At 41.9% G+C, this 25,674-nt stretch overlaps 1 protein-coding gene across 3 annotated transcripts; it reads left to right on the top strand.

Moving 5' to 3' along the window:
• Window positions 1-71: 71 nt before the first annotated feature.
• On the top strand, window positions 72-25,339 carry sned1 (sushi, nidogen and EGF-like domains 1). 3 transcript variants are annotated; one of them, XM_051376737.1, is made up of 32 exons: window positions 72-1,409; window positions 7,509-7,796; window positions 8,555-8,695; window positions 8,845-9,007; window positions 9,088-9,213; window positions 9,514-9,627; window positions 10,229-10,342; window positions 10,907-11,020; window positions 12,053-12,100; window positions 12,184-12,291; window positions 13,719-13,811; window positions 13,956-14,090; window positions 14,457-14,576; window positions 14,869-14,985; window positions 15,800-15,943; window positions 16,343-16,516; window positions 16,632-16,745; window positions 16,834-16,947; window positions 17,041-17,154; window positions 17,264-17,380; window positions 17,535-17,822; window positions 17,947-18,130; window positions 18,386-18,498; window positions 19,413-19,691; window positions 19,846-19,987; window positions 20,099-20,181; window positions 21,012-21,110; window positions 21,468-21,584; window positions 24,051-24,138; window positions 24,283-24,362; window positions 24,459-24,486; window positions 24,642-25,339. In XM_051376737.1, exons 1-31 carry the CDS (start codon window positions 1,191-1,193, stop codon window positions 24,482-24,484), a joined length of 4,176 nt encoding a protein of 1,391 aa, XP_051232697.1. In that variant the 5' UTR covers window positions 72-1,190; the 3' UTR covers window positions 24,485-24,486; window positions 24,642-25,339. The 3 variants fall into 3 exon arrangements, with proteins under 3 accessions (XP_051232697.1, XP_051232696.1, XP_051232695.1); XM_051376736.1 differs by lacking the exon at window positions 24,459-24,486 and having other exon boundaries at window positions 13,959-14,090; XM_051376735.1 differs by lacking the exon at window positions 24,459-24,486.
• The last annotated feature ends 335 nt before the right edge of the window (window positions 25,340-25,674 follow it).

Raw genomic sequence — 25,674 nt, 5'->3', positions numbered from 1 at the left:
TTTTGTTTTACAAAAGATTATTTGATAAGGATGTTTATTCTTCTGACCACACAACTTTGTTATGGAAAACGTTTTCTGTGAACTTTGCGAAGGACAGCGCTGCCCTTTCATGGCATGCGAGTTCTGGCGTTCGCACCATTAAAAGCCTTTGTGGATTTAGTGTTGTGGGTGAGAGAATGACCTTCGCTCTCTGTTGCCAGTGCTGTCTACAGTGTTTTCTCTCAAAGATCGTTGCAGACTCCAAGGTCTGTGGGGATCGTCATTCCTTGAGAGTTTCACTGGCAATCCTTCTGTAATCCTTCACAACCCTAAAATCTTGAGCTAATATGTGCTCTTCTCTTCCCTTTGCTGATTAGAAACCACAAATATGTTGTGCTCACCATGTGTTTGTGTGTATTCATCCACACGTGCATCTGCTTTGTGTGTGAGTATCTTAAATGCCAGTAACTCATTTATTTTCATTTAATTTCCATACTAACTGCACAGTGTTGCATTTTCACAACAGTGCACATGCATGTCTTCTCACTTTGTAACCTTGCATGCTTTGGTAACTGTACATAGTAGGAGTTTCACTGAAAGGGGAAAATATTGTCAGAGTTTCTTTAAAGCAGCCCTTTGATTATCATAGACCCGCCCAGTGGTTATCCAGTTACCGGCCTCTTTTCAGCTATTGGCTGGAAGGAGCTAATTATGCAAGGTAGTGAATCCCTGTGGGGGAGGTGGGGCCAAAACTGAAAGAACTCCTTTGGCAGGCAGAATAGAGCTTTTATTGAGGATATTTCTAAGCTGACCATCAGGGACCAAATCGCAGGATTGTTAAAAAAAAAATCTCAGCTGAATCACGCTGCTCCCCCTCTTTCATTCCTTCCCTCGTTTCATTTCAGTGAGACGCAGTGTAGCTCATGCACTACCCAGCAGCAAGCAGAATGCAAGGAATCTACAGTATTCCCCTGTCTCACACAAGAAGCCCAGTTCACTACTAAAGGACAAGTGAGGAGAGAGAGAGGCAGAGCCAGGGAGCAGTCAGGGGAGGATTCAGACTGCTGTGGTTGAGAGGAGGAACGTACGCTCTTGTCCTGTTCTGCTCTGCTCTGCTCTGCTCTGCTCTGCTCTTGTTGCCTCAGGTGTGCGTGCTCCTCCCTCCCCTCCGCGGTGCCTGCTGTCATCTCCATCCCTGGGTGGCTGAGGCCATGGTGTTGGTGCTGCGAGCCCTGCTGCCCTGCTTCTGCACCCTGCTGTCCCTGGACCTGCTGCCTGGGGTGGAACCCGCTGTGCCCCTGGAGGACTTCTACCCCTTTGGCCAGGACAAGGGGGACTCCCAGACCATCGCTCAGGACGACGGTGGCTCCAGGCTTGTGGAGATCTCTGTTGCTTTCCCCTTCTTTGGAGACAAGCACACGGGACTCTATGTGAGTACAGAGCAGTGTTTCTTTACTGATGTGTGTGTTTATGTCTTTATAAGTCAGCGTGTATGTGTGTGTGCATGCACTTGGCAGTTGGCAATTGAAACTGACTTGGTGTGGATTGTATAAGAGCCTCCGGGAGATGAGATCTGGCACTCAGCCAAATACTACATTGCAGTGCCCTTTGAGAGTTTGTATATGTTTGTGTGCGCTCAGAAGCTCTGGTGTGTAACCTCATTTGTAGAATATCGTGTTTTCCCCCCACGGGTGGAATCACAATCTTCCATGACATTCTCTTCACTTTACATCTGCCTTCCTCGCACTCCGAGGGCTCTCAAGTGCACCGAGGGAGAGTAAGGAAGAAACTATTAGCATGAACAGTGGTAAGCCCTGTTCTAATAAGTCTACAATGAGCTGTTAAAGGAAATGACAGTTTGTGTTCTTACTGTTGCCGCAGAGCATCTGTGAGCAGTTCTTTTTTTTTCAGAGAGAGCAGGGGGAAAATATGCAAGCCGGAGAGAAAGAGAGAGAGAGAGAGAGACGGAGAAACAGTGCTCATGGGAGGAAGCAGAATGGTTTGACAAGGATTTTCGCGCACCACAGTGAAACACACTTTGATCTGCCTTTGTCATGTATTGGGTTCAGCTCCAGCGCATGGAAAGGCAGAACTCCCTTAAATCAACACCACCTGTTGCGGTTATGCATCCGCGTTCGCTCTCCGAAATCCCCTCCTCCTCCGCGCCCCTCGCCCCGCCTGCCTCCTCCCTGTTCAAACCATGGGCAGGGGAGGCTGAGGAACCATGGCAACAATGGGCAAGGTCAAAGGTCATCTTTCTAATCTAAGCATCTGCGCCAACAGGGTGAGGTCAGTCTCCCAATGAAGATATTTTAAAAACTCCTTTCCATGTACACATGGCGCACAGACAGTGGCACAGTATTTTGAAGTGCAGTGTTTGGGGGTTGTGTTCTAAACACACTGGTCTGGAGCTTCTGTGTATGACAATTGCTGTCACATTGTATTTTTCACAAGTTATGCAATGAATTCCAGCACATCACTTCTCCTGTAATAATACTGATAGTCAAATTAGACAAGATAAGACAAGTTTCTGGATGCTTGGCTTGTTCATCTTGGGCAGAATTATCCTCTGGTAGAGATAAGAATCTGAGTACTCCACATAATGAAATGTTCTGTGTTAGTTGTGATGTGCATCTCATTGGACTCTAGTCACGCAAGGCGTAACACTTGTAATTGCAGTCAGGCTCATTTCAAATGCCTCACCTGAATCTATTAAACATCTGCCATAAAGCGCACGGGCCACATGGTGATCTCTGCCACCAGAGAGCTGCTTTGAACAGTTAATATTTCAGTGAGCACTAAGGGGCTAAGTTTGTAGGAGTAGTTTATTCCAGGGGTTTGTTCCATGCCTCTGGGCTACCACATAGAAGCTGATTCTGTTTAACAGTACACACACTTTGAAACCCTTCACAGCAGATCTGGTTAAACCCTCAGCTATCAGTCCCTTCCTGAAGCAAAATCTTATTTTTAGTGATCAACAAATACAGCAGTGGATTTAAATGTCATGTGACACTTGTTTACAGAGGTCTCTGATGACCCATCGATAGACCCTACCAATCCCTTTAAAAACATGGGTCCCCCCTGACTTGTTCCTGCTTTAGTCCCACTTCTGCCTCCCGGTAACCAGGCTGTCCCTCTCTTATGGTTTGTGTCTGGGAGTTTTCACACGTTGCTGGGATCTCTCTTTCCTCCTCCAGGTCCCCCCCTTTCCTCCTCCCACGCCTTAGATAACATGGCAGGGGTCTTCCCCCTGGAACTGTCCAGCTGCTTTATCTGAGAAATTACCAATCACTTTAACAGAACACAGATGTATCTGCAAAGCGTCTTAGGGCCTTCCAAACAATGCAGTTCACGGATTAACTACTCTTACGGATGGCCAGTGCAAAGAACATGAAGGAGGATGTCCAAGGTCAAAGAGGACAGAACGCAAGTTTAAAAGCAGATGTGAGAATAGATGGTTATGATCAAAGGCATTTATTGTAGATACATAAACTCATGTACAGTGGAAAGACTATGTTTATATAGTGAAATGTGTACATTTATAGTATTCAAATGTACAATATAATGTGGCATTTGTCTGTGATTAGAAATAAACTACATTTAAACAAAATTCAAATACATTTTGAAAGGATCCTGCCAAGAACGTGCTATAGTGTAACTGCACTCTTTACAGATTGCACATCTGCTAGTGCTCATCTGCTCCTCTGAAGAGCTTCAACACTTGGAGTTTTCGCAATTTCATCCACTCACTTTCACTCACCGCTATGTATGGCCCAAAGATGTGTGCATCAAGCTTTATTCTTTGTACTCTGCATGAGTGCTTTTTACATGCGTGTGTGGGATGAGAGACATGACTGAGCGATGGCGGAAACCGTTCATCCAACACGGACATGCTATACTGTATCTGCACATACTTTAAAAAGCCTTCAAATCATAAAGTAAATGATGGACTTTAAAGGAACAGTTGAACATTTTAGGAAAAACTCTTATTTGCTTTCTAGCGGAGACTTCTACCACTCTCATGTCTGTCCATTAAATATGAAGCTACAGCCAGGAGACGTTAGTTTAGCTAAGTGTAAACGCTGGGAGCTTGTTTATGTAAAAACAACAAGTTGTGGTTTTTATGGGGGGTTATGTACCAGACAATTTTTTGGCCGTGCACAGTGACTTCCTGGAGTCTCCGCTGGTCGCCTGTTAAGCTCACAGTGATGACAGGACTCCAGGAAGTCACCGCACCCAGCCAAGAAATAGTTTGGTACATCTTCTCATCTAACTCTCGACAAGAAAGTAGAAAAGCGTATATTCCAAAAAATGTTATCAAGATATTAAGCCTAAAACTTTATTTAAATGTATTTTAATACAATCATTAGAGGTCACGTTTTGGTTTACTATGCTGTTATACATGATTGTGCAGCCTGTCCACATACGTTGTCTTTTCATTTCCATTTCCCTTTACAATAAACTTCTCGCCTACCTTTCTTTATTACGGCCTGTCCTAGTTTCAGGCTTTTCATCAGTACCAGTATACACTATTTTAAACTGGAAGTAGGCTATTTTAAACTGATTACAAATTTTTGTTGGAATTCTCTTAAAATTCAACTTTCATAAGTTACTTGATGGTTCATGAAAGTATTTTGAAGATTCTCTGTAATTCTAAATTTTCAAATTAAAATGTTTGTTGAATAAATGTTTCTACATTATACAGATTATTTAAACAGTGCAGTCACATCTTATTGCACAAAACCTCCACATCACTTGGACTGTGAAAGTTGAATGAAGAGTCTTTCCACACTGTTCCAGACGGGATTTATTGTCTCAATCTAAACTCTTTGGAGATAAAGGTGAGCCGGGGCTTAGGAGACAGGCCAAGTGCACAGACTGTTAGACTTTAGTCACTTCCTTCGGTCTTGTCAAATAATTGGACAAGCTTGTAGCTGTGAAACCTCTGTTTCTGACAAGGAAAACGAAGGTTTTCCTGAGTTGATCCATGGGCACCTTTTTCATCCAGGGGTTTGCTTTGGCTTGACTTAAGCCAGATGAAAGTTTATTTTAGTCCATAAATTGCTTGGCTCTAAAGAAAACCACCCAAGCAAAATCCTGGATATATCCGGCAGAGAATTCCCAAAAAATAACATGGGAGTTGTAGAGTGGAGTGGCACCATTGAGAGTGAGAGAAAGAAATATGGGGAGAGAGATGTTTCTTACAAGGTTGACTGATCGCACCTCTCTCCCCTGTGATTCTGACCTTGGTCATGTTACAGCATAACACAAGGCAGCTCTGAACCCGTTCACTCTCTCACATAAGTGTGATGCATAACCACCCTTCACTGGATCTCTCTAGTAGTTACGACCTGGTTGAAATCCATGAGAAGAAGGGAAGTATGTGATATGCAGCAAAGAAAAAAGTCCCAAGTTCAGTTTAAATTCCTCTAAGGTCATTGCCATGTCAAAGTGGTCCCCTAAAAAATCTTAACAAGTAAGAAATACACTTGTTTAAACAGTTCCAGATGCTACAAGAGATTGGATTAGGCGATTAAACATATTCCAGTATTCAAGCATAAACTCTATTTAGTGTTCAGCATGATTTCCTACACTAATTTTGCTGTAAGATGGGTGACTTCCAGACCGCTGCCACCACAGGTCTCTCATTAGTGGGTATGTGGGTGTGGGAGGTTTGTAATTCATGTACATCCCTCCATTCATCCATCCTGGTGCCCTCTCTCTTGTTTTTCTCCCGGTATCAGATGGCGCTCTGGCTGACCCCTGGGCCCTGCCCCTGCAGTCGGTCCTCTTTTTCCCCACATCAGCCACGTTCTCACCACATCACGCTGATGCAGAGGGGAAGACTGTGGTCGGGCAATTAACTTAGCCCTGTGCCGTGCCAAACAAAACTTCCTCTGCTGTTTTTACAGCAAAGTCCTTCAAATTATGGTTTTCATACATGCAGGGAGCAAAGCTGAGCCGTCTGACGTTGCTTTGTCACTGTCACATGCCACTTGGCTTGAATGCAGAGAGGCAAAGTTCATGCCAGCCATTAGAGGAAACAGGATAGGTGCCATGGTGGGAAGAATCTCCCCTTGTTGATAATATGCAGAAATGATGTATGAATGAATGAAGGCCTTTCATGGGGATTCAATCCTTCAGCCTGTAGAACTTTCCTCTCCACTCAGGTTTAGCAGCCTGTTTCTTAGGATGTTTTAGTGCAGTGGCTGGTCACACACCACCTCATGTTTGTGACTGAAGGACTCAACACTGCTACATGACCATTTCCCAAGTGCTATTGTAGAATCTATCACAGAAATCTCTTGAAGTAGCATTTCAATTCTTTCCCTGCACAACTTTCTTCCGTTATAATGACCTCCAGCCCGCCTTGAAACATCCCTCATTTACTTCCTGTACACCTGATATCAATAATCTGTTCCTTTTCCTGCACCTCCAGTACCTCTTTCATCTGGCATCAGGGCAGGAAACCCTTGAGCAACACATGAACATTTGTCACATTTACTGTCTTGGTTCTGTGGCTCTCAGTTTGCAGTCCTTACTGTTGCTCTGTTGCACTTTTGTAACACATTTTTCAAATTGCACAATATTTTGAGATTAACAATTAATCAAATTACTTTAATAAATAATAATAAATATAAAATACAAATAATGACTGTAACATCACTTTTTTTTTGGTTCAGTCTCAACACTTTTATCAACCTTGTTTCCAGCAGCAGGCAAAAAAGCTCTGATTACCCAATTGTACACATTGGGCACCAAACGACAAGAAGGTTAGCAACTAGCTGCTGAACATAGCTGCTATAGAGTCAGATATTTCCACCTGAAGTTGTTGGAGACCAAAGCAAAGCTAAATGGAGACTCAAAATTGGGCTTACATTTGCCTGCTGGATGTGTAAATAGGAAATATGCCTTGCTAATATGTGAGCCATGTAACTTTATAAGGTGGTCATATGTCAGTGTTGTGTTTACAGCTTGTTCTGTCCCCAGGTGGCCTAAAATACAGAAATGCAGCTTTAAGAGTAACAATGAAATGCCTAAAATCTAAAAATATACATAAAAAATAAGTTTAGCTATCAACATATTTCAGCAATACACCAATTGGTACTTCACCATGCTACAGTACATTGCCGCGGTGTTGACTGTGCGTTTCTCACCGATAAGATATGTGGACGAGGGGAGGACGGGTTCATTTATTTGGTTGCTTTGCTGTTGGCAGACATCTGTGGATTTAAAAGGCTGTGAACATCCTTCCTGGTGTGATGACTTTGCAGGTGCGTGAGCAGCAGAAACATGGTTTTCTCAGCTGCTGTCATTTCAGGGAATAAAGTTAGCGTCTGTTTGCTACATGAGAAGTGCAAACATCCGTTATGGGAGCGTCCGCTGCCCCATGCTGCTGTTTTTCCCCCCGTGAGGTCAGACTTCTCCTTAGCACTTCCACTCTAACCCCGCCTCATCCTACAAACAAGTCACAGTGGCTTCATCTGACATGTTCAACAAAATATATACTCCAACTCTCTCCTCCTCAGGTTAACAACAATGGCCTGGTGTCTTTCCTGAGGGAGGTGTCTCAGTTCACACCTGTGGCTTTTCCAATTGCCGGGGACAGAAGGGTTGTGGCACCGTTCTGGGCTGATGTGGACAACCGCCGAGCAGGGAAAGTCTTCTACAGAGAGAGCCAGGAGCCCTCCATCCTGAGGAGGGCCTCAGATGATGTCAGGACGTACTTTTCGGAGTTCCCCAACTTCACTGCAACATGGCTCCTCATCTCTACATGGCTTCAAGTTACTTTCTTTGGAGGCAACTCCCTCACACCGGTAAAAACTCATACTGTACAGCTCTCCTATAACCATGTAGTTACTGCTTTAGGGTCCAATGTGTAAGATTTAGGAGGATCTATTGGCAGAAATGGAATATAATATTATATATTAAGTTTTCATTGGAGTATAATCACCTAAAAATAAGAGTCGCTTTGTTTTTGTTACGCGGTTCCTCTTCTATGGAGTCCGCCATGTTTCTACAGTAGCCCAGAACAATCAAACCAAACGCTGGCTCTAGATAGGGCTTTTCGCATTTTTGCAGCCATCATTGGTACTACTACACATTTGGAAAGCGAACTGTATTCAGTTGGTTGCAATCTGCAACTTCACCACTAGATGTCACTGAATCCTACTCACTGATAATCCTTTAACATCCACTTTAAAATCAACTGAAATGAACACATTTGGAACATGATGGGTGGTGTTGAAGGTGTACTTCATCCTCCTCAGGGAGAAACTACTGGGAACCACTGGCCTAGATTATCTTGAAGTCCCAGGACATAGCCTTGTTGTTACTTAAAACTGGGATATATGTGGTCAGAAAGCACAGCTATTGGGTTTCATTCTAATGGTTATTGTGAATTTCTTGCTATCTGCCTCAACAGCAATCCTGGAGGAGTCTATTATGTCTCTAGCCTGACTGAGATTTAGGAATCTGTACCATTAATATGAGGAGTCTGTCAGATGCATGCATTATTACCAGATTTCGTGGAAATCAGGAAATGGTTTAACCGAGCCTGTTCCTCTCTGTGCAGGTAAATACTTTCCAAGTGGTGCTTATTACAGATGGAGAGCTTTCCTTCACTATATTCCAGTACAATAATATCACTTGGACCACAGGCATGCATGCCAGCAGTGGAGGAAACCTGGCAGGGCTGGGTGGGATTGCAGCGCAGGTAAGATCACATGGTTATATGCTTATGGGGACGGTCCAAATTTGGAATGTACAGTGTAATCTGCTTCCTGTGAAGTTGCAAACGAAATTCGCCAGGTGCTAATTCAGCCTTCTTTTGTGATGTCTGGCCCCTTGTTATTCTCTTCCCAGGCAGGTTTCAATGCTGGTGATGGCAAGCGTTACTTCAACATTCCCGGCTCTCGCACGGCTGACGTGGTGAACGTTGAGGGAACCACCAACGTGGGCTACCCAGGCAGATGGGTCTTTCGTATAGATGATGCAAATGTGGAAGTGGGTGGCTGCAATAACTCTGGTAAGACCTAAGAGATCTCCTCCTGGCCGTCTTAATACCTTTGCTTCTACAATTCCTGTTACATTGACCTCTCTCCGCAGCATCAGTGTGCCCACACCTGCGACCGTGTCTGAACGGAGGCCAGTGCATAGATGACTGCATTACAGGCAACCCCTCCTTCACTTGCTCCTGCTTGGCTGGCTTCACCGGCCGGCGATGCCAGATTGGTGAGTTATGGCCGACACTGCTTCCTGCTCTGTTGTGCTTGACATACACTGCACACCATGAATGAATACCTGTCTACCTGAGATCAGCCAGGAAAAATAATGTCAACCAGTAAAAAAAATACCAGGTTTCACCTAAGCTGCCAAGGGGTCACTAGGATATTTCCTTAATACCTGTATCAGCTTCATGCCAATCGGTTGCATTCTTCTCAGACATTACTTTAGTAACTGACCGTGGCCAGATGTTTTCTTCTAATTAAAAGAGTCACACTACCTCCTTTGTATTTTTCCCTGTCTTCGTAGATGTCGACGAGTGCGCCTCATATCCTTGCCAGAACGGAGGGACTTGTGAAGACCAGATTAATAGTTTCATCTGTCATTGTCCTCCTGGATACACTGGGATGCAGTGTGAAACAGGTACAAAGGACACTTTGCTTCAAAGCTGCTTTATGCTGTAGTTATAATTATATATTCTTTTCTTATTTTTTTATTACTATTTCTTTTTATTTTAACTTTCTAGAATACTTTCTGTAGAATAAAAAAACATGTAAATATGCTATACAATTTACATTCAAGTAACAAGTAACAGCATGTACAAAACAGCCACATACATATCACTTTACACAATACCAAGAAATTACCCCAGAACAAGCTGATCTAAATAAAGACATTTTTACTGTACATCGAAAAATCCACACTCTCCTCCTACCCTTTGCATGCTAAAATAGGCTGAAGACTAGGAAAAACTCAATTAATTAAAGCATTTTGTGCCTCATTAAGCAGTTTCCACACAAAAAAGTATTTTAGAATATCTTGGTCCCCCCCTCTTCTGGATCTTCTGTGCCTATTCCCACAGTCCAGCCTGTGGAGATGTATCAAACCTCTTCTAATACCTTTCACAGCCAGCAGCACATACTTGCAGAGTGAGGGGAGCAGTGTGGCGGATATATTAATCAGCTGAGTAAATATTCCATGAGCGTGTCTCTCTGTCCTGTGTATGTGTGTGTGTGTGTTACAGACATTGACGAGTGCAAAGACAGACCGTGCCACAACAACGCTTCGTGTGTACAAGGCGCTGGCAGTTTCACCTGTGTGTGTGAACCGGGTTACACTGGTGTCCTGTGTGAGACAGGTGAGCAGGGTTTTTGACACTCCTGGGGAAAAGTAGGCATCTCCCTTCAGAGGAAATATTTTCTGCTGCTTTCTACATCAAACTCAGTCATTCTGGCAGATGTTTTTGTCCAAGTCTACCTAGACAAATGGGTCCAAGTTGCGGTTATGGTTGAATTAATTTGCAAACAACTCTTCTACAGTTTTTTTTTTTGTTTTTGCTTGGGTCAAACAATGTAGCAATGAACCACAGTGAGAAAGTTCAGGTCTGTCTCCAAAAAGACCTTTACTAATCTGGCTACTCTTGTGATTGATTGTTGATGAAACTTGAATCCAATGGGGGAATTAAATTATCAGGCCCCGCGCAGTTCATGAATCCTTGTATCTACATGAGACGGGATTACTCCTAATACCGGACACCTGCTCAATGAAATTCTACTCTTTTAGAAGGGACGTTCAGTGCTGTTAATCCAGCTCAGTGTCTTAGAGGGCAACCTCTTAGCTTTCCATGTGAAGATTGAAAAATCTCAGTGTGAAACTGAATCAGCAGCAGATAAACTATTATTCTTTTTTGTGCATCCTCCAGACATTAATGAATGCGAGTCGCAGCCCTGTCTAAATGGAGGAGAGTGCGTCGATCAGGTGGCCAACTTCACCTGTGTGTGTCCTGCTGCCTTCACTGGAATGCTCTGCGAGACAGGTGACCTGAATTGAACTTGAATTCTTTCAGAAAAGCATGTTTGAAAAAAATGGATCTTGATATAAAAATGTTGACATAGCCTGTAAGTCCTACTTTTGCCTTTCTGTTTGGCTTCCTGTAATGTAGCATTTTTTCCAACTGGGACAAGCACAAAGGGAATCCTATCATACCTCTTTGAGAGAAAAACAATGTTTATGGCATTGAACTTTGTTTAAGGGAGCTGATTCTGTTGGAGCTCCAGGGTTTCATCATTAGTTAAGACTTTATATGTCTCACAGATTTCTGTGCTCTGAAATCACAGCTATCATAACTTGTGACCCGTGTTTAATAACAGTTTAGTATGATAAAAAGCATTTGCAATGGCAATACGTTTCCTAATCAGGTCACAAAATCTGATTGGAACGGTTATTTTATATTCCTATTTTTTTTTAGGACTATGGCATATGCAAATTTCCTATGTCTGTTTGTCCATTGGCCTAGCTGCATATCAGTCTAATAAAGTATGTATCTGTTACTCTCTGCACAAGTCTTGTTTGAAGGGTCAGATCACCTAAATTACAAAATATACATATTGGCCAATATTCTGATTGTATTCATGCATTTCATAAATGCATGACATAAACCAACACTTCTGATAAAAATCTCTTAAAACTGGCTATTATAGAATTGCTTTTCAGTGCTCTTTGCTGGAAAACTATGTTATGTAATATGCACCAATACCAATACATCTGTGATAAGCTAATACTGGTGAATAATAATCACATTTCTCATATATTTCTCATATACTGTATCACATCTTTCTCACTTACGTCTAGTTAGTGGTATCTAGCCATGCACATAGTTTTGGGTTTATTTGCTCAGGTTTGGAGATATCTGTCAGTTAGATTACTGCTGCCGCCCCAATATAGTGGAGGTGAATGGAATAAAACAAAAACTGCATTGCCAAATACCACCAGAGGTAAGTGAGGAAACATGTTTTGTTGGTATTTGGGTGAACCAAACCCTTTAAAGCACGTTCTCTTCCTGTCTCAGAGTTGGTGGTGCTTCAGGACAATTCAACTGAGGCAGAAAACCAAACAGGTAAAAGCAAGTACAGCTACAGCAAAAGCTTTGCCAAATATTTTCACATACAGTTTGAGCCTGTTATGCTTTCCCATACGCAGCCTTGTGTGAGGAGGAAGACTGCGAGAAGCATCAGATTTGTGAACACACCAGCTCGGGAATCTCCAACTGTACGTGTGCTCCGGGCTTCTATGGCGACAAGTGTGAAGGTATTGTACACTCGGGCATCGGCTGTCTGCTCACTCCAGGCAGCTCGGGCAGGTAGAGAGCAGACTGGGGTATTTAAAGAGGAGCTGTGCTATCCCACAGGAATTTGGAGCTATGCCCTGGAAGAGGCTGCTGTGATGATGGATTATTGTAATTATCAAAACTGACACGGCCTCGCCCAGTTTACTACGGGAACCAGTCCCTTGATGTTGTGAATAATTGTTTTATAGCACATTTTATTAGTTTACCAACAAGAGGAAGTGCTTTGTCTAGACTTGAAAAGGCCTCTTTATGAGTCAAAGCTGGTCTTTGGTATTCAGGTCATTTCTTCAGACAGAGCTGTTGAAATATGCATGCTTCCACACCGCTACTTGCCTCTCTGGAAGTTGGCCATTGCACCACACTATAGTTTCAAGCCCAGCTGCTGCTTGCATAACCATAGGGCAATTTGAACACAAAATATGTAAAACGCTATCATCCTCAGTTAATGCTTCATGCCTTCCTTTCAAAAATGCATATTAAGTCATTTCACATTATGTTTAATGTCTGTATCATATTATATTTGTTTTAGGAAATAATTCTTGAACCATTTAAAGCTAATTCAGGCTCCCGTGAGAGGTTAGTGTCACCCTCCGATAGCAGTTGTTGCAAGCCTTTTTTTCTTTTTTTCCCACCTTAAAGCCCTTTAATAGTATTTGAGCTATTGCAAATGCATGCTACCTCTCACCCTTGAGCTGAAATAACTATCAGTGCTTATATAGGCTCTCTTAAATCTCCCAAATACTTTCCTGCCTGGCTCACTTGGAAGGCACAGTGGAAAAAGGAGCATGATCCTCCAAGGAAGAGAAAGTAGTGGGACTCAGAAGTGCCTAATCAGGCCTCTCAGATCAAAGGGCCCGGGCCCGCACAGGTGGCCAATGAAAGTGTCTCTCGCAAATTAACAATCCATTAATTGCCCTCAGGGCCATACATTCTGGTCGCAAAATATGCTCCATATCATCAGAAAAATAATACCCTCCACCGAGCTCCCGGGACTTCAAAGAGGAGCCACTTAGCTGCGATACGGCCACGTTCTTTGATCCACTGCCGCAATTAGGAGGGAGAGGAAAATAAAAACATTCTTACAATTTGTACGGAGCGGATGTGCAGCGTGCTGACTGGTAATCCTCTGGTCCTGTGAACTTTGTTGGAAAAGATTAGGGAAAGAGAAATGACAGCGAATCAATACATAGTTTACAGTATAGCAGATGAAAGACGCTCGGCATATGGTACACATGTTGACCATTTGTACCTTCTGCCTATGTTTACACCAGTACTGAAAACTTAACATAATGTAACTACTTGCTTTCAAGCTGCTCGAGCAAACTTTCCAGCTTTGAGCCTCTCTCTCTCACTCACACATGCACTCTCTCTCTTCCTGTGTCTGCAGAGGAATGTCTTTGCCAGAATGGGGGTGTCTGTGTGGACAGCAATGGGACTTGTGAATGCCCTTCAGGCTACACAGGACTCTACTGTCAGTTTGGTGGGTATGATACGTATAATCCTATCAGGTGTCTCACAAGAGCTTTGTGGGTGAATGTGGAAAAAAAAGGATCATAAATGTCTCAAACACAAAGGCATTATTCTAAAATCTGTGAACCTGTCTTCCACAAACCCTTTCTCTCAGAAGTAACTCAGACGCCGTGCAGTAACAGCAGGCCGTGTCCTGATGGAGGTCCCTGTTTGGAGTACGGAGGGACCTACCTGTGTACATGTCAGACTAGTGGAGCAGAGCTAGATCATAAGGACTTCTACCCCTATGGTAAGAGCCTCAGGCACCAACCCAACAACACGCCACTTTGCAGCTATGTGTCATTGCATGAGCAGCTGGTTTCTATAGCGACAAACACATTTTGAAACACACTGCTCTTTGACAATTGTCACTTTCTATTTCAAAAGGAATGGGCACATTTGCAGTTTACATTTACGACGTGGAGAGACATTTCAAAATGATTTATGCTGTTGTTGAATGCTCGTGGGAGATTTTGTGTTCGATCCAATCATAAAATGACAAAATAATGTGTTTTTTAAAGGTTGGACCAAGCCCGCATGCTTGAATAATATTAAAGAGGTTTTATTGTTTCCCACTGCAATGGAACACAGTCAAGTATCGGTGTGTGTTTTTCAGTACAGCCCCGATCGGTCTGCGACTCCTCTCCGTGTCTGAATGGGGGCTACTGCTACGAGCGGGATGGAGGCTACACCTGCGAATGCAAATACGGATACTGGGGGAAGCACTGTGAAAAAGGTAGCATAATTGATAAAAACACTATAAGAACACATACACTTACACAACATCCCTTAAACCTGTGCGTTATTGCTCAAATCCAGCTTTTAATGCACCAGGAAACATGCCATTACTGGTAATGCTGCTTGAAATATTGCAATGCTGAAAGGCTTATGATAATTTGTATTTATGACTGAGTTACAGGCTATTTTCCTGAATTATGACTTGAAGTGCAATGTACTGGAACAGATTTATTTTGTGTGACTAGAGCGGTCTCTACTTCAAGGATTCCCTTCTGCCTGTCTCTTTCCAGTTAGACTCAATACCTGTGCTTCTGGTCCCTGCCGCAATGGAGGCTCCTGTAAGGAAGAGGCAGGGAGCTACAGATGTGTATGTCCTTACAGATTCACTGGAAAACACTGTGAAGTGGGTGAGTGCCGCCCTCAAGCGATATTCAAAGTCTTTTTACACTCAGTGCACCAACACATGCAGAAATGCACAGGAGGTCATTTCATTGCTCTGGTATAAATATGTGAAAGAATAACATTATACAACATTATAAAACTAAATGAGCATATTCTACTTGTAGCTTAAAAAGTAGGAAGATAGAGACTGCAGTCAGTGTTTAACTGTCCAAATAATTAAGACCGAAGTGAAAGATTAAGGATTGGTTTTATACGCTGATCTAAATTTTATGTATGTACAGCAACTCTCTTTTTACTGGGCTTCCTACAACAAAATTTACAGTTAAATTGCAGAACGGCTACACAGTCAGGACTTTGACTAATACGTTACCCCACTAGTCATGACACTGCACTGGCTACCTTTATCTTTTAGAAATGATTTTACAGTCTTTTTACTGGTTTATAATACCTTTATTAACCTTCCTATATCAGAGACTTCCTTTCAGAAGTTCTTATAGAAGTAGTGTTCTGTTTATGACCATAAACTGTGGAGTACTCTCCCCTTAGATCTGAGAGCATTAAACTCTCCTGGTATCTTTAAAAATAAATCTTTTTAATGTGGCTTTTAATTTAGGGTAATCTTTGGTATTCATATAATTTATATCATATTTCTCTGTTGTTGTTGTTGTTGTTGTTGTTGTTGTTATTGGTATTGGTCTTCATTTTTGTTCGTATTGTTATTATTGGTTATTTAATCTTTTTTTCCTAACATTGTCTTTAATCCTGTCTTGTAAAGCACATTTGGTTGCATTATTATCAATAGTAAGTGTTTTCTTGCAGGGAAGCCGGACCCCTGTGCCTCCAGCCCCTGTCTGAATGGAGGGACATGTTTTCACTACATAGGAAAATACAAATGTGAATGCACTGAGGCCTTCAGCGGCAGGCACTGTGAAATAAGCATGAGCTCAGCACAAACTTCCGCAGGTAAGCAGACTGTGTCTCACCACACAATAATGTCCAATTCTCACTGCTGAAATTTGTGTGATGTTGAATAGATTAACAGGCGGGGGATATCCTGAGCTGTGAAGTGTAGAGATACTGGCTGTCCATCTGAAGATAATCTTAGCTGTGTTGCTGTACTTGAGTCCCCATATTTACAGATATAGAACGGCTGCATATGCTATATAAAGTAAGACCTGATTAAACCTGATGATTCATGTCTACACACACTAACAGCATGCTGGAGGTAATTTTAGGAGAGCCTGGATGGAAAACACCTCTGTTGCCATTAGTCAGTCCTGGATGGGCTCCATTAAGCTCCAGTGTTTGTGAGCTTGTGTTACTATGCAGCCACACTGACGTTATTGATGTGTTTGTGTTCAGAGCTGGGCTGTGGGCCGCCTCCACAAGTGAAGCACGCTGAGGTCCAGTTCTCCTCGACAACGCCAGGCTCCATGGCTATGTATATATGCCATTCAGGCTTCATGTCCGTGCCAAGAGCCACCCAGAGCATCTGTGGTATTCAGGGAGACTGGAGCCAACCACCCGTTTGTGAGGGTCCGTAACATACGCAAACACATGGACAACACAACATCACAAATCAGTTTATAAGCTAAAATGTTTTAGGGTTGATGTTGGTTTAGACCAATTCCTTAATTTCCAATCATTACAGAGATCAATGAATGCCTATCGCAGCCTTGTCTTAATGGCGGTACATGTCGGAACCAGCTCGGATCCTACCAGTGTGAGTGTGGTGACGGCTTCAGTGGAAAGCGCTGTCAGACAGGTAAAGCCTGTTCAAAGTCTTCTAGTATTGAATCCTGATATGCAGTGCACCTGCACACATATGTTCTTCCTGTTTCATCTCTCTTCAGACATAAATGAGTGCCTGTCGGAACCCTGCAAGCACGGGGGGACGTGTGAAGACCAGCCTGGTTCCTACTTGTGTCATTGTCCACAAGGCCTCAAAGGCCAGAACTGTGAAATAGGTACAGTTTTTATGCAACCTGTTACATCACTTTTAAAGTTGATACATTTTGACCGGACAGCAATCAAATTCTACCTTAAATATCTGTGTGCAGAGCAGGACGGGTGTGAGTCCAACCCCTGTCTAAATGGAGGTGTGTGTCGGGGTTACAGACGGAATTATTTGTGTGTATGCAAAGACGGTTTCTTTGGGAACCAGTGCCAGATGTGTAAGTGATTTTGCACTGCCTCACAAGTCTGATTTAAAAGCTGATCGCACAACTTGCTGTTGTGACATGAACCATGTTGTGCTAACTGCTTGTGTTTGTCTCCCCCAAGTGGAGAACCCTTGTGTACTGCAACCTTGTGGAAACCGTGGCCTGTGCAGGAGCGACAGGAGAGGCAACTACAACTGTGTTTGCAAAACAGGACACACAGGCAAAGACTGTGAGAAAGGTCAGTAGAGTCACCCCAAATTGCATTAGAGTCCAGCTCAATCAGCTTGTCATATGTCACCCCCATACTCTGTAGCTCATCCTCTGTATTGCAAAGACCACTCTGTAATTATTTAATGTATGGATTAGACATGTAAGGTTGCCACTGTTCCCAGACCTGTTGCCTCCCTCTGGTCTCCATGTGCTTCGCGTGGAGGAGAACGAGGTGGAGTTGCGCTGGGACGAGCCGGAGCCCTCGCAGAGCCTGATCAGCGGGTTTGTTGTCACTTATGGTCCTCTGGGCCGGAGCAATCGCAAATCAGATGTCCTAGACAGGCAGAAGTCCACCCACGTCATGCGAGGCCTGGTGCCCGGCCTCCTGTACAACATCTCCACCTTCTCCACCAAACGCAACACCAACAGCAACGACATAAGCCAGCCTGCCACTGCACTGATACGCACCAGTGAGTACACTCCTTATTGTTAATGAGAGGGCTTCTGGAAAGTGTTTCTCTCTGTGCATTCACGTGAGTTTGAATGCATTATTGCGTGAATGTCCATGTGTAAGTGTGTGTGTTTCTGTGTTAGGACCTCGGCGGGTGGAGCAGCTGCAGGTGGTCAATGTGTCTTCCTCTCAGGTGTGGCTGAGCTGGCTGGTTCAGGCAGCTCGTCATGCAGCGGTCAGCAGGGTGCGTGTGTCTCTGTTGCCTTCAGATGGGAGTGAGGCTCGTACTGCTGTGCTCAACACGAGCACCACGGAGCACACCTTCAGGTCAGGTTCTGCACTTTGCTACAGAAGAACACTGATAACCCAGAACTTTAATTTATTGTGCAGACCTGCAGCATCCTCTTTGTCCACTAAATGGTGCTGTAGAAGTGCTGCACTTTTAATAGCTCTGGGTAATATATCTTTCAACCACTAGAGGGCACTGTTTCATTAATGTTTTGAGGCTCTTACCAGTCTTATGAGGTGGAGGCTTTGTTTCCCATAGTGCAATGTTTTTGTGTGCCTCTTTCATTTTCTCAGCTCATTACTCCCTGGTCAGATGTACACAGTGGATGTGTTGACTCAAAGTGGAATCAGACCAGACGAGTTTCCCTCCACCAGCCACTCAGCTGGACCACTGCAATTCTGGACAAGTAGGTTACCTATCATTATTCAGCAGTCAAGTGTGTATTAAATAACATGACTGCTGGCCATCTGATTAGATGCTAGTGTGTTAGGATTTTTTTTTTCTCATTTTAAAATTACAACACACATCACCACAAAATCTATATATGAGATGTAAAGAATTAACTTGTTATCATCACATTTCGTTCATTGAAGAAATTAAATTAGCTTATTGTACAATGGTTTAACCATGTTAACCTTGTCTGTGAAGGCTAAATGTTAACACACTTGAATGTAGTTGTAAGCACACACATAGCAAGCTTTTAAGTGTTCATTTATACATTTATAAACAACTGTGAATATTCTACAAAACCTTTATAATTAGTGTGTAAAGGGTTAATAAATTTCTATTTATAACAAGTATAAAGAAACATTAAGCAAAGAGCATATTCTGTTATTGAGGACATTTGGAATCAGTGGAATTGGAACAGTATTTCACCCCTAACCTGACCAGAATCTGCTCAGTTAAAATCCAGCATTAGCTCAGTTTTTGTTAAAGGCTATAATCAAAATCAGTGTTTTATGTTTAATTTGTTAAGCTTAGATCAGATATAGTGTTTTGACACATGGATGTGTGTGCTTTCCTTTAGTTTTCTCCTTTCTCTGTACAGTATGTAATGTAAGTATTTTCTTGTATACCCATGTGGCACACTTTTGTTTGTATGACACAAAGATATTAATTAATTTGTTAAGCATAAATGGTTCAAAGGTACAGTTGGTAGTGATATGCATGTAGCTCAATCCTTGTATCTAGTAAATCAACCAATCATTGAAAATTAAGTTAAACAATTAAAAATAATTAAAACAACTAAACAAAGCGAAATAATATTTTTTATGCTATCCAATAAACAATCTGATCATCTACGTGTGTTTTTCCCCTCAGGGCCTCTTCCCCCACAGAACCTCTCCCTGTCACATGTGACCACTAGCTCGGCGCTGATCACCTGGAGCCGTCACCCGAGAAACGTCCCAGATGGCTTTGTGGTCAATGTGACCCGAGGGTTGAATACCAGGAGTCGCTTCCTGCCCAATGGGAAATTAGGATCGTATACCCTGCGTGAACTGACGCCAGGGCAGCACTACTATGTGGCTCTCACATCCATCAAAAACACAGGGCAGGAACAGATCCACAGCATACCTCAACACTTAGCCTTCACTACCTGTGAGTGAAAAACATTTCAGTGTCTCTTGTGTTGACAGTGTTGATGCCATGCCCAGCTATTTAGCTAAAGTGAACACTGAGCAAGTATGAGTAGAATTGTTGGGATGCAACATTTATCAAATTACAAATTCTGAATACATTTCCTTTGACGCAGTGCCAATGGAGGCAAGATCAGGGAGAAGAGAGAGGCCAATCACAACTGGACAGGGGACTCAGGTCGTACGCACAGTTCCCCCATCTCAGCCTCAGGTCTTGGGAGGTGCAGCAGAAACAGAGAACTCAGAGGAACTGCCCAGGTACACCTAGAGTGTTGATGATTATGAAAACAGTAATGAAAAAAGAGTTTGGTTCCATCTGGCAATTCAGCTGCAAATGTGAAAAAAATCCTCTTTTTTTCTGTGTTTCAGATACACAGAACTCATTGACAGAAGGGGAAAGATAACAGCAAAGTTCACTCACTTGCCTCGAAAAGCCATTCGACATCGTACTAGTAAGTAAGAAACCATGTGATAAACATTTAGTGGAGGGTCACAACTATAGCACAATTCCTGTAAAACATTGAATCTATTATACACGGTATTTCACACAGAAGATAATGTTATCATAGTAATAATTGACCTAACTATCCAGATTCTCCTTCTAAAGCCAGATTAATTCAGCAGGACACTATTGCATGTCTCTGACATCTATTAAACTATCATACTACACCAACATATTGAAATGGTTCTGATTTGCTCAGGATGTCCAAACATTGAAAGAGTAATCTTATTTGCTTATCTTGATGCAGATGGAATAACTTAGTCCATGGTCCTATAACCATATGGTCCTAACCATGGCCTGTCTGGATGAAGTATAGTTGGTCCTCTAATGTAAACTGGACTCTCTGCTATCACACAAACAGACCCACATTATCTGACACACGGTGTTCACTTTTAATAAAGCGAGACAAGTCCGAAAACTTTCAGGAATAAACTTTTTTCATTTTCATATGGTGATTTTTTGTAATGTATTTTTCCAGTGCAGAGGTTTATTGCCTATGCCCTAAACAGAAAAAAACTGTTTTACAGATGTTATCTAGTGCTCTAGAGAATAAGCTTCCTTTCTAGAATGGTTCTGTCTTAATGATCTTACGCCCATGATGTCATAATGTCATTTTTTTGTCAAATCAGTCATGTACTGTTCCGGACTTACGAATGCACACAAAATCCTTTAAAGTGTCTTATTTAGTACAACATCTACTTTTCGGTGGAGTCGCCCTGCAGTCTGTCATTCATTGTCTTTTTACGCCGATTCATGACAGGAAATGTTTTTGCCTTGCAGAACCTGACCCACCAATTAGATTAGAAAAGATGGAAGAAACAACGAACAAAATCAGCCTTGCATTAGAGATTCAAGAAGAAGGTTTAAGACCGAAGCCTGGTAGGTGTTTTGCTGTTTGCTCCAATAGGTGGCACATCTGTCCTTGTAATTGATCCCAGCTTGTGTGCTGCACATACATAAGATTAATGTCCTGTTGGAAAGACGTGTAATTTATCATTGATGTTATGTGTGTTTGCCAAGTGCTGCGATTGAAAAGTCAATGAGGATGCTAACCTTGAAAGACAAAGATGTAACATTCAGGACAGCAGATTGGTAAAGAAAAAGGGGAAGTGGTGTAAGAGCTAGAGGCTATCAACGAATGGTATCAGCTATAGATAATGTGGAGTAGTGGGTCTGGAACCTGACACCCAAACTCATTCTGTGCTGTGGATGTTGATGGCAGCTGTTGTCCTTTAGAGTTGCCACAGGACTGTCGCAGTCTGCCTTGCCAGAATGGGGGTACATGTGTGAACGGAGGCGACACCTTCGCCTGCGACTGCGTGGCAGGGTTCAAGGGCAGACAGTGTGAACTGTGTAAGTTTATGTGCTTCCCCTCCACACATACACACACACACACACACACACACACGGGGTGGGTTCGGTGAAAGTAGGCTGCTTTCTGGCAAATGAGAAAATGTTCCGGATAGTCATATAAACACTTGGTTTCTTTAGGGTGATTGATTTTTGTCTTAAACTCTAATCAGTGAAGTCAGTGTAAATCCATCCATTCATTATCTATATCAGATTATTCTCTGCAGGGGCACAGGGGGCTTGAGCCTTTCCCATCTGGCATTAGGGGAGAGGCAGGGTACACACATGTTAATGTTTTTAAAAAAATAATGTCTAAAATCAATAAATATCTTAACTAAACTCAACGGTCCAGTGTGTAACATATGTATGTTATCATTAGTGTATAATCACCTGGAAATAAGTCGACACTGTAGGTCTTCTTCCATGGAGGCGGCCATAAACTGCACTAGATAGAGCCGTTTGTGTTTTGTTTTTTTTTTGTGGCCACCATAGTTTCTCCTACACACTTGGAAGGGGAGGATGAAGCGAGGGAGATGAATAGTTCAAGTGTAACGTTGACCACATTCACACTTGCTCAGGCTGATGGGACTTTCATTAGTCATTAGTTCCTTTTGACCTGATGATGGAGTTAGACAAAGAGTTAGAGCATCACCAAAGTGCTGAGGGGGACTGAATGTCTTTACCCGATTTCATGGCAGTCTAAAAAAGTCCAACAAAATGCCGGTCAGCTGGATTGGAAACTATATATAAATGTAATAGGATCAAGTTCCCTGTCACCCTGATCAGGATAAATAGAGTTGAAATTAGATGGATAATAATATATAAGGCTGTTTCAAGTGAAAACAGTACAACCTCTTTTTATTTTTCATCTAAAGGCATTCAATTTTAAACATTAAATTGAGTGGTAGCATTCATGCTAACTCAAATAGGTGTATACCTGCCTCTGGTGAAAGATGTCCGCTCACCAGCTGTCTGAATGTCACAAGTGTCAGTGCAGGATTTACAGTCCTGTCCATGTATTCCCATGGGTTGTAATTCTGCTTCCCATCAGTGTAACTATAGCATCTCATGGTGTGAACTTACAGTAGAATCTATGTTAGATTTTCATTTAATCATGTAAACTGACAGAGAGCACTGAGCTATGTACAGGCCTCTGGTTCCTTAAAAGCAGGAGACACGCTCCGCTGACAGTTGACCCCTCTGACATATATGAATGGCAGGGTTAACTTTAAGGCTTAGGGGCATGAATGTACAACATGAATAAAGTGTCAACAAAGGCACAAAGCACCATATTATTTGCACTGCACCACTTTCCTCCCTGTTTTCAGGGAGCCAGTGTTAGATTTATAATTCAGCCTTTCTTCTGAGTGTTGTTGGGGGAATTATAATGCTGCAGTATATTATCAGTGGACAACATCCTTCTTTGTTCTAGTTTTACTCTTATCTTTAATATTTACGCTGTGTTTACCTTGTATTAACTGTATCTGTGACAGACCATAAATGGGAAACTGCCAGCTGCCTGGAGAAAAAGTCTTTTAGCCATTACCCCTACTACTTTATATGGATGACAGCCAGTAGGAATGCATTATCTACAGTGAATGCCTACAGTTAATGGTCATGGAAACATGTGTTTACATTTATCAAAGTGGTTGATTATATGCTGCCAATATTAATGCATAGATACAATTCTAACTTTAGGGGCATGGATAAAATGTAATTTCTTGTTCTTACTTTGTATTTATATAGATAATTATTCAAGTCATTGGCATCTCCTTTATGAAAAGCAATAAACTGCTTGAATCATATTTTCCTCAATTCAAATCTCAACAGGACATCCAGAACCTCCTTACTATACCAAGAGTTTTTACCAACAATATTACACTTGTCTCTCAAGGATTTCAGATATTTTAACAAAAAAATACCTTTAAGACAACACAATAATTATATAAAAACTTAATGTTCTTAAGCTTACATGTATATGAAGTCGATCATTCTGCAATAATGAACATATTGAAATATCAATGGACTGGAGACATTGGCTGAGATGTAAATGCATATCTATAGATTGCTTTTAGTCCAAAAGTGTAAAGTTAGAGCAAACATCTAGAATTATGCATTTGTAATCATCGTAACATTAGACTTTTCACCACAAGCCTTTTTTAACAATCACGTTAAATTTAGTTGAAAATACAGTCAAATAAATAAAATATCTGTGTGAATTCACTCATAATTAGACGTTGATGAAGCTGTGTATGAGATAGTGGACATGCCCTCGCCCCTCTTGAGTCCTTTTCTTCACCTAAACATCCAGATCAGATTGTTTAAACATTCCTTTCCTAAAACCATCCATCAGCTGCAGAGCAGGGCCCAGCTCCATCCCACATGACTCTTAAACCATCCAGCAGACTTTTTCCTTGCTCACAATACTTCAAACATTCATACCTTATGTCGTGTGACCGCTGTTTGCAGTGTGCCAGCGAGTGCCGCACCCCTGCACCCGTCTCTACTCTGAAACCAAGAGTGTGCCCGTCTGGGAGGGTGGAGTGTGCCACTACCTGTAAGTCATTATCAGGCACGGATCTCCTGTTCTGGCCTTGCATGCTTATACTCGTTTAAACGACTAAATTACAAGGCTGAAGAAATGCAGAGATTATTTGTAACTAAAGGATCAAATCCATGAGTGTTGATTTGTTCTTCGCAGGTACAAAAGGACATATAAAGTACAACAGGATGTTTGTTATCGAGAGATTTGTGAACCGGTGCTTCCCAAGAAAAGTCAGAGTGAGTTGAAAAAGCTGTCCATACAGTGTTGATATTGTTTTTAGCAAATAAATCAATGCAATTCTTTTCACACACTTATATTAACTTTCTTAACAGTCAGAAGAACAAACAGACAACAATAAAGGTTTGTTTCTTTAGCACAATCAAAATTATGATAATTATATAATATTTTTGAGGGATGAAATGTTTCCACTGAACATGTATATGCACTGCTACTGTAGAGGATCACAAGATTTTCAACAATTATACTAAAAATGAGTCTTTTCTTCTTTTTTCTAGAGCACTTGGATACTGATGAAAGGACTGTCATCACTGTCATGTGAAAAACCTAACTTCAATTTTGGTGTTTATAATCTACTTGAAGTAACTGATTATGGTCATGTTTGTGCTGAGAAACCCTGTCAGAACCCACTGTAACGTTTTAGAAGCAGACCATCGTTCATCTGAAAATAAGGTTGTATTTGTTCTTTCCTGAGAGCTGTGTCTTTAGCTCCGTGCTTCGTGAGAGGACTTCAATCAATCAAATGAAAAATGGCCCAAATCATTTATCATTTGTGACGTTTGATGACTGATTTTTCAAACAAAACGTATGCAAATATTAATGGTAAGCAGTCCGCTGTACTGCATCAGAGACCTTATATACCTCATTTCCATGTCCATGCTGACACATTATGAGAGGTTTTTATTATTTGTGATTCAGCTGCAGGTTTGTCCCTCAGGGAAATAACTGTAGAGTGTTCCCAGTCCCAATCTTTCCCTTATACCAGCCTTGTGATCTCCTTATAAAGACGATGGGAAATGTATGTTTTCTCCACACCCCATAAATTCATCTCTTCCTCTGACAATGATGCACAGTATTCTCTGTGTATAAATATCTTTCTCCATGTCTTAGCTGGCATCACTGCTTGCAATTCTGTAAATAGTGTTTATAGGCCATTTTGTAGGTGAATATTTTAATAATAAAAATGTTAAAATGGTTTGTGTTTCTGGTGTCTTTTTGGGTTGATATTTGCCTCCTGGGTGACATTTTAAAGAGTATAAAAGTAAGGAGGACTCTACAGTATACATACATGTATTATTAAAGCTGCAGGATATGGTAAAAAAAAATCTTATTGCAATTATTGCCACTAGATATATTTAATCACTCATATTGTCAATTATTCAAGAAACCAGTCAGTTTAAAAATTGCAAAAACCACCCGATTGGAGTTATTTTGACAATAGTTGATCAAGAAGAGGCGAGCAACACCAAAACTAGTTGTCGATTTCCTACATTACTGTCTGTAATACATGAATGTAAACTGCTTGTAACT

This window comes from Dicentrarchus labrax, unplaced genomic scaffold (genome assembly GCF_905237075.1).
Source record: "Dicentrarchus labrax unplaced genomic scaffold, dlabrax2021, whole genome shotgun sequence".
Classification (NCBI taxonomy): Eukaryota; Metazoa; Chordata; class Actinopteri; family Moronidae; genus Dicentrarchus; species Dicentrarchus labrax.
This window is presented reverse-complemented; position numbering and strand designations above follow the sequence as displayed.

Excerpts from the sequence above, each read along its gene's own strand:
- sned1 (XM_051376735.1), top strand. The coding sequence starts at position 1,191 with ATGGTGTTGGTGCTGCGAGCCCTGCTGCCCTGCTTCTGCACCCTGCTG. Across the intron at positions 14,577-14,868 it reads GGGGAAGCACTGTGAAAAAG|TTAGACTCAATACCTGTGCT; the intron begins GTAGCATAATTG and ends GTCTCTTTCCAG. Across the intron at positions 19,988-20,098 it reads AACTCAGAGGAACTGCCCAG|ATACACAGAACTCATTGACA; the intron begins GTACACCTAGAG and ends TCTGTGTTTCAG.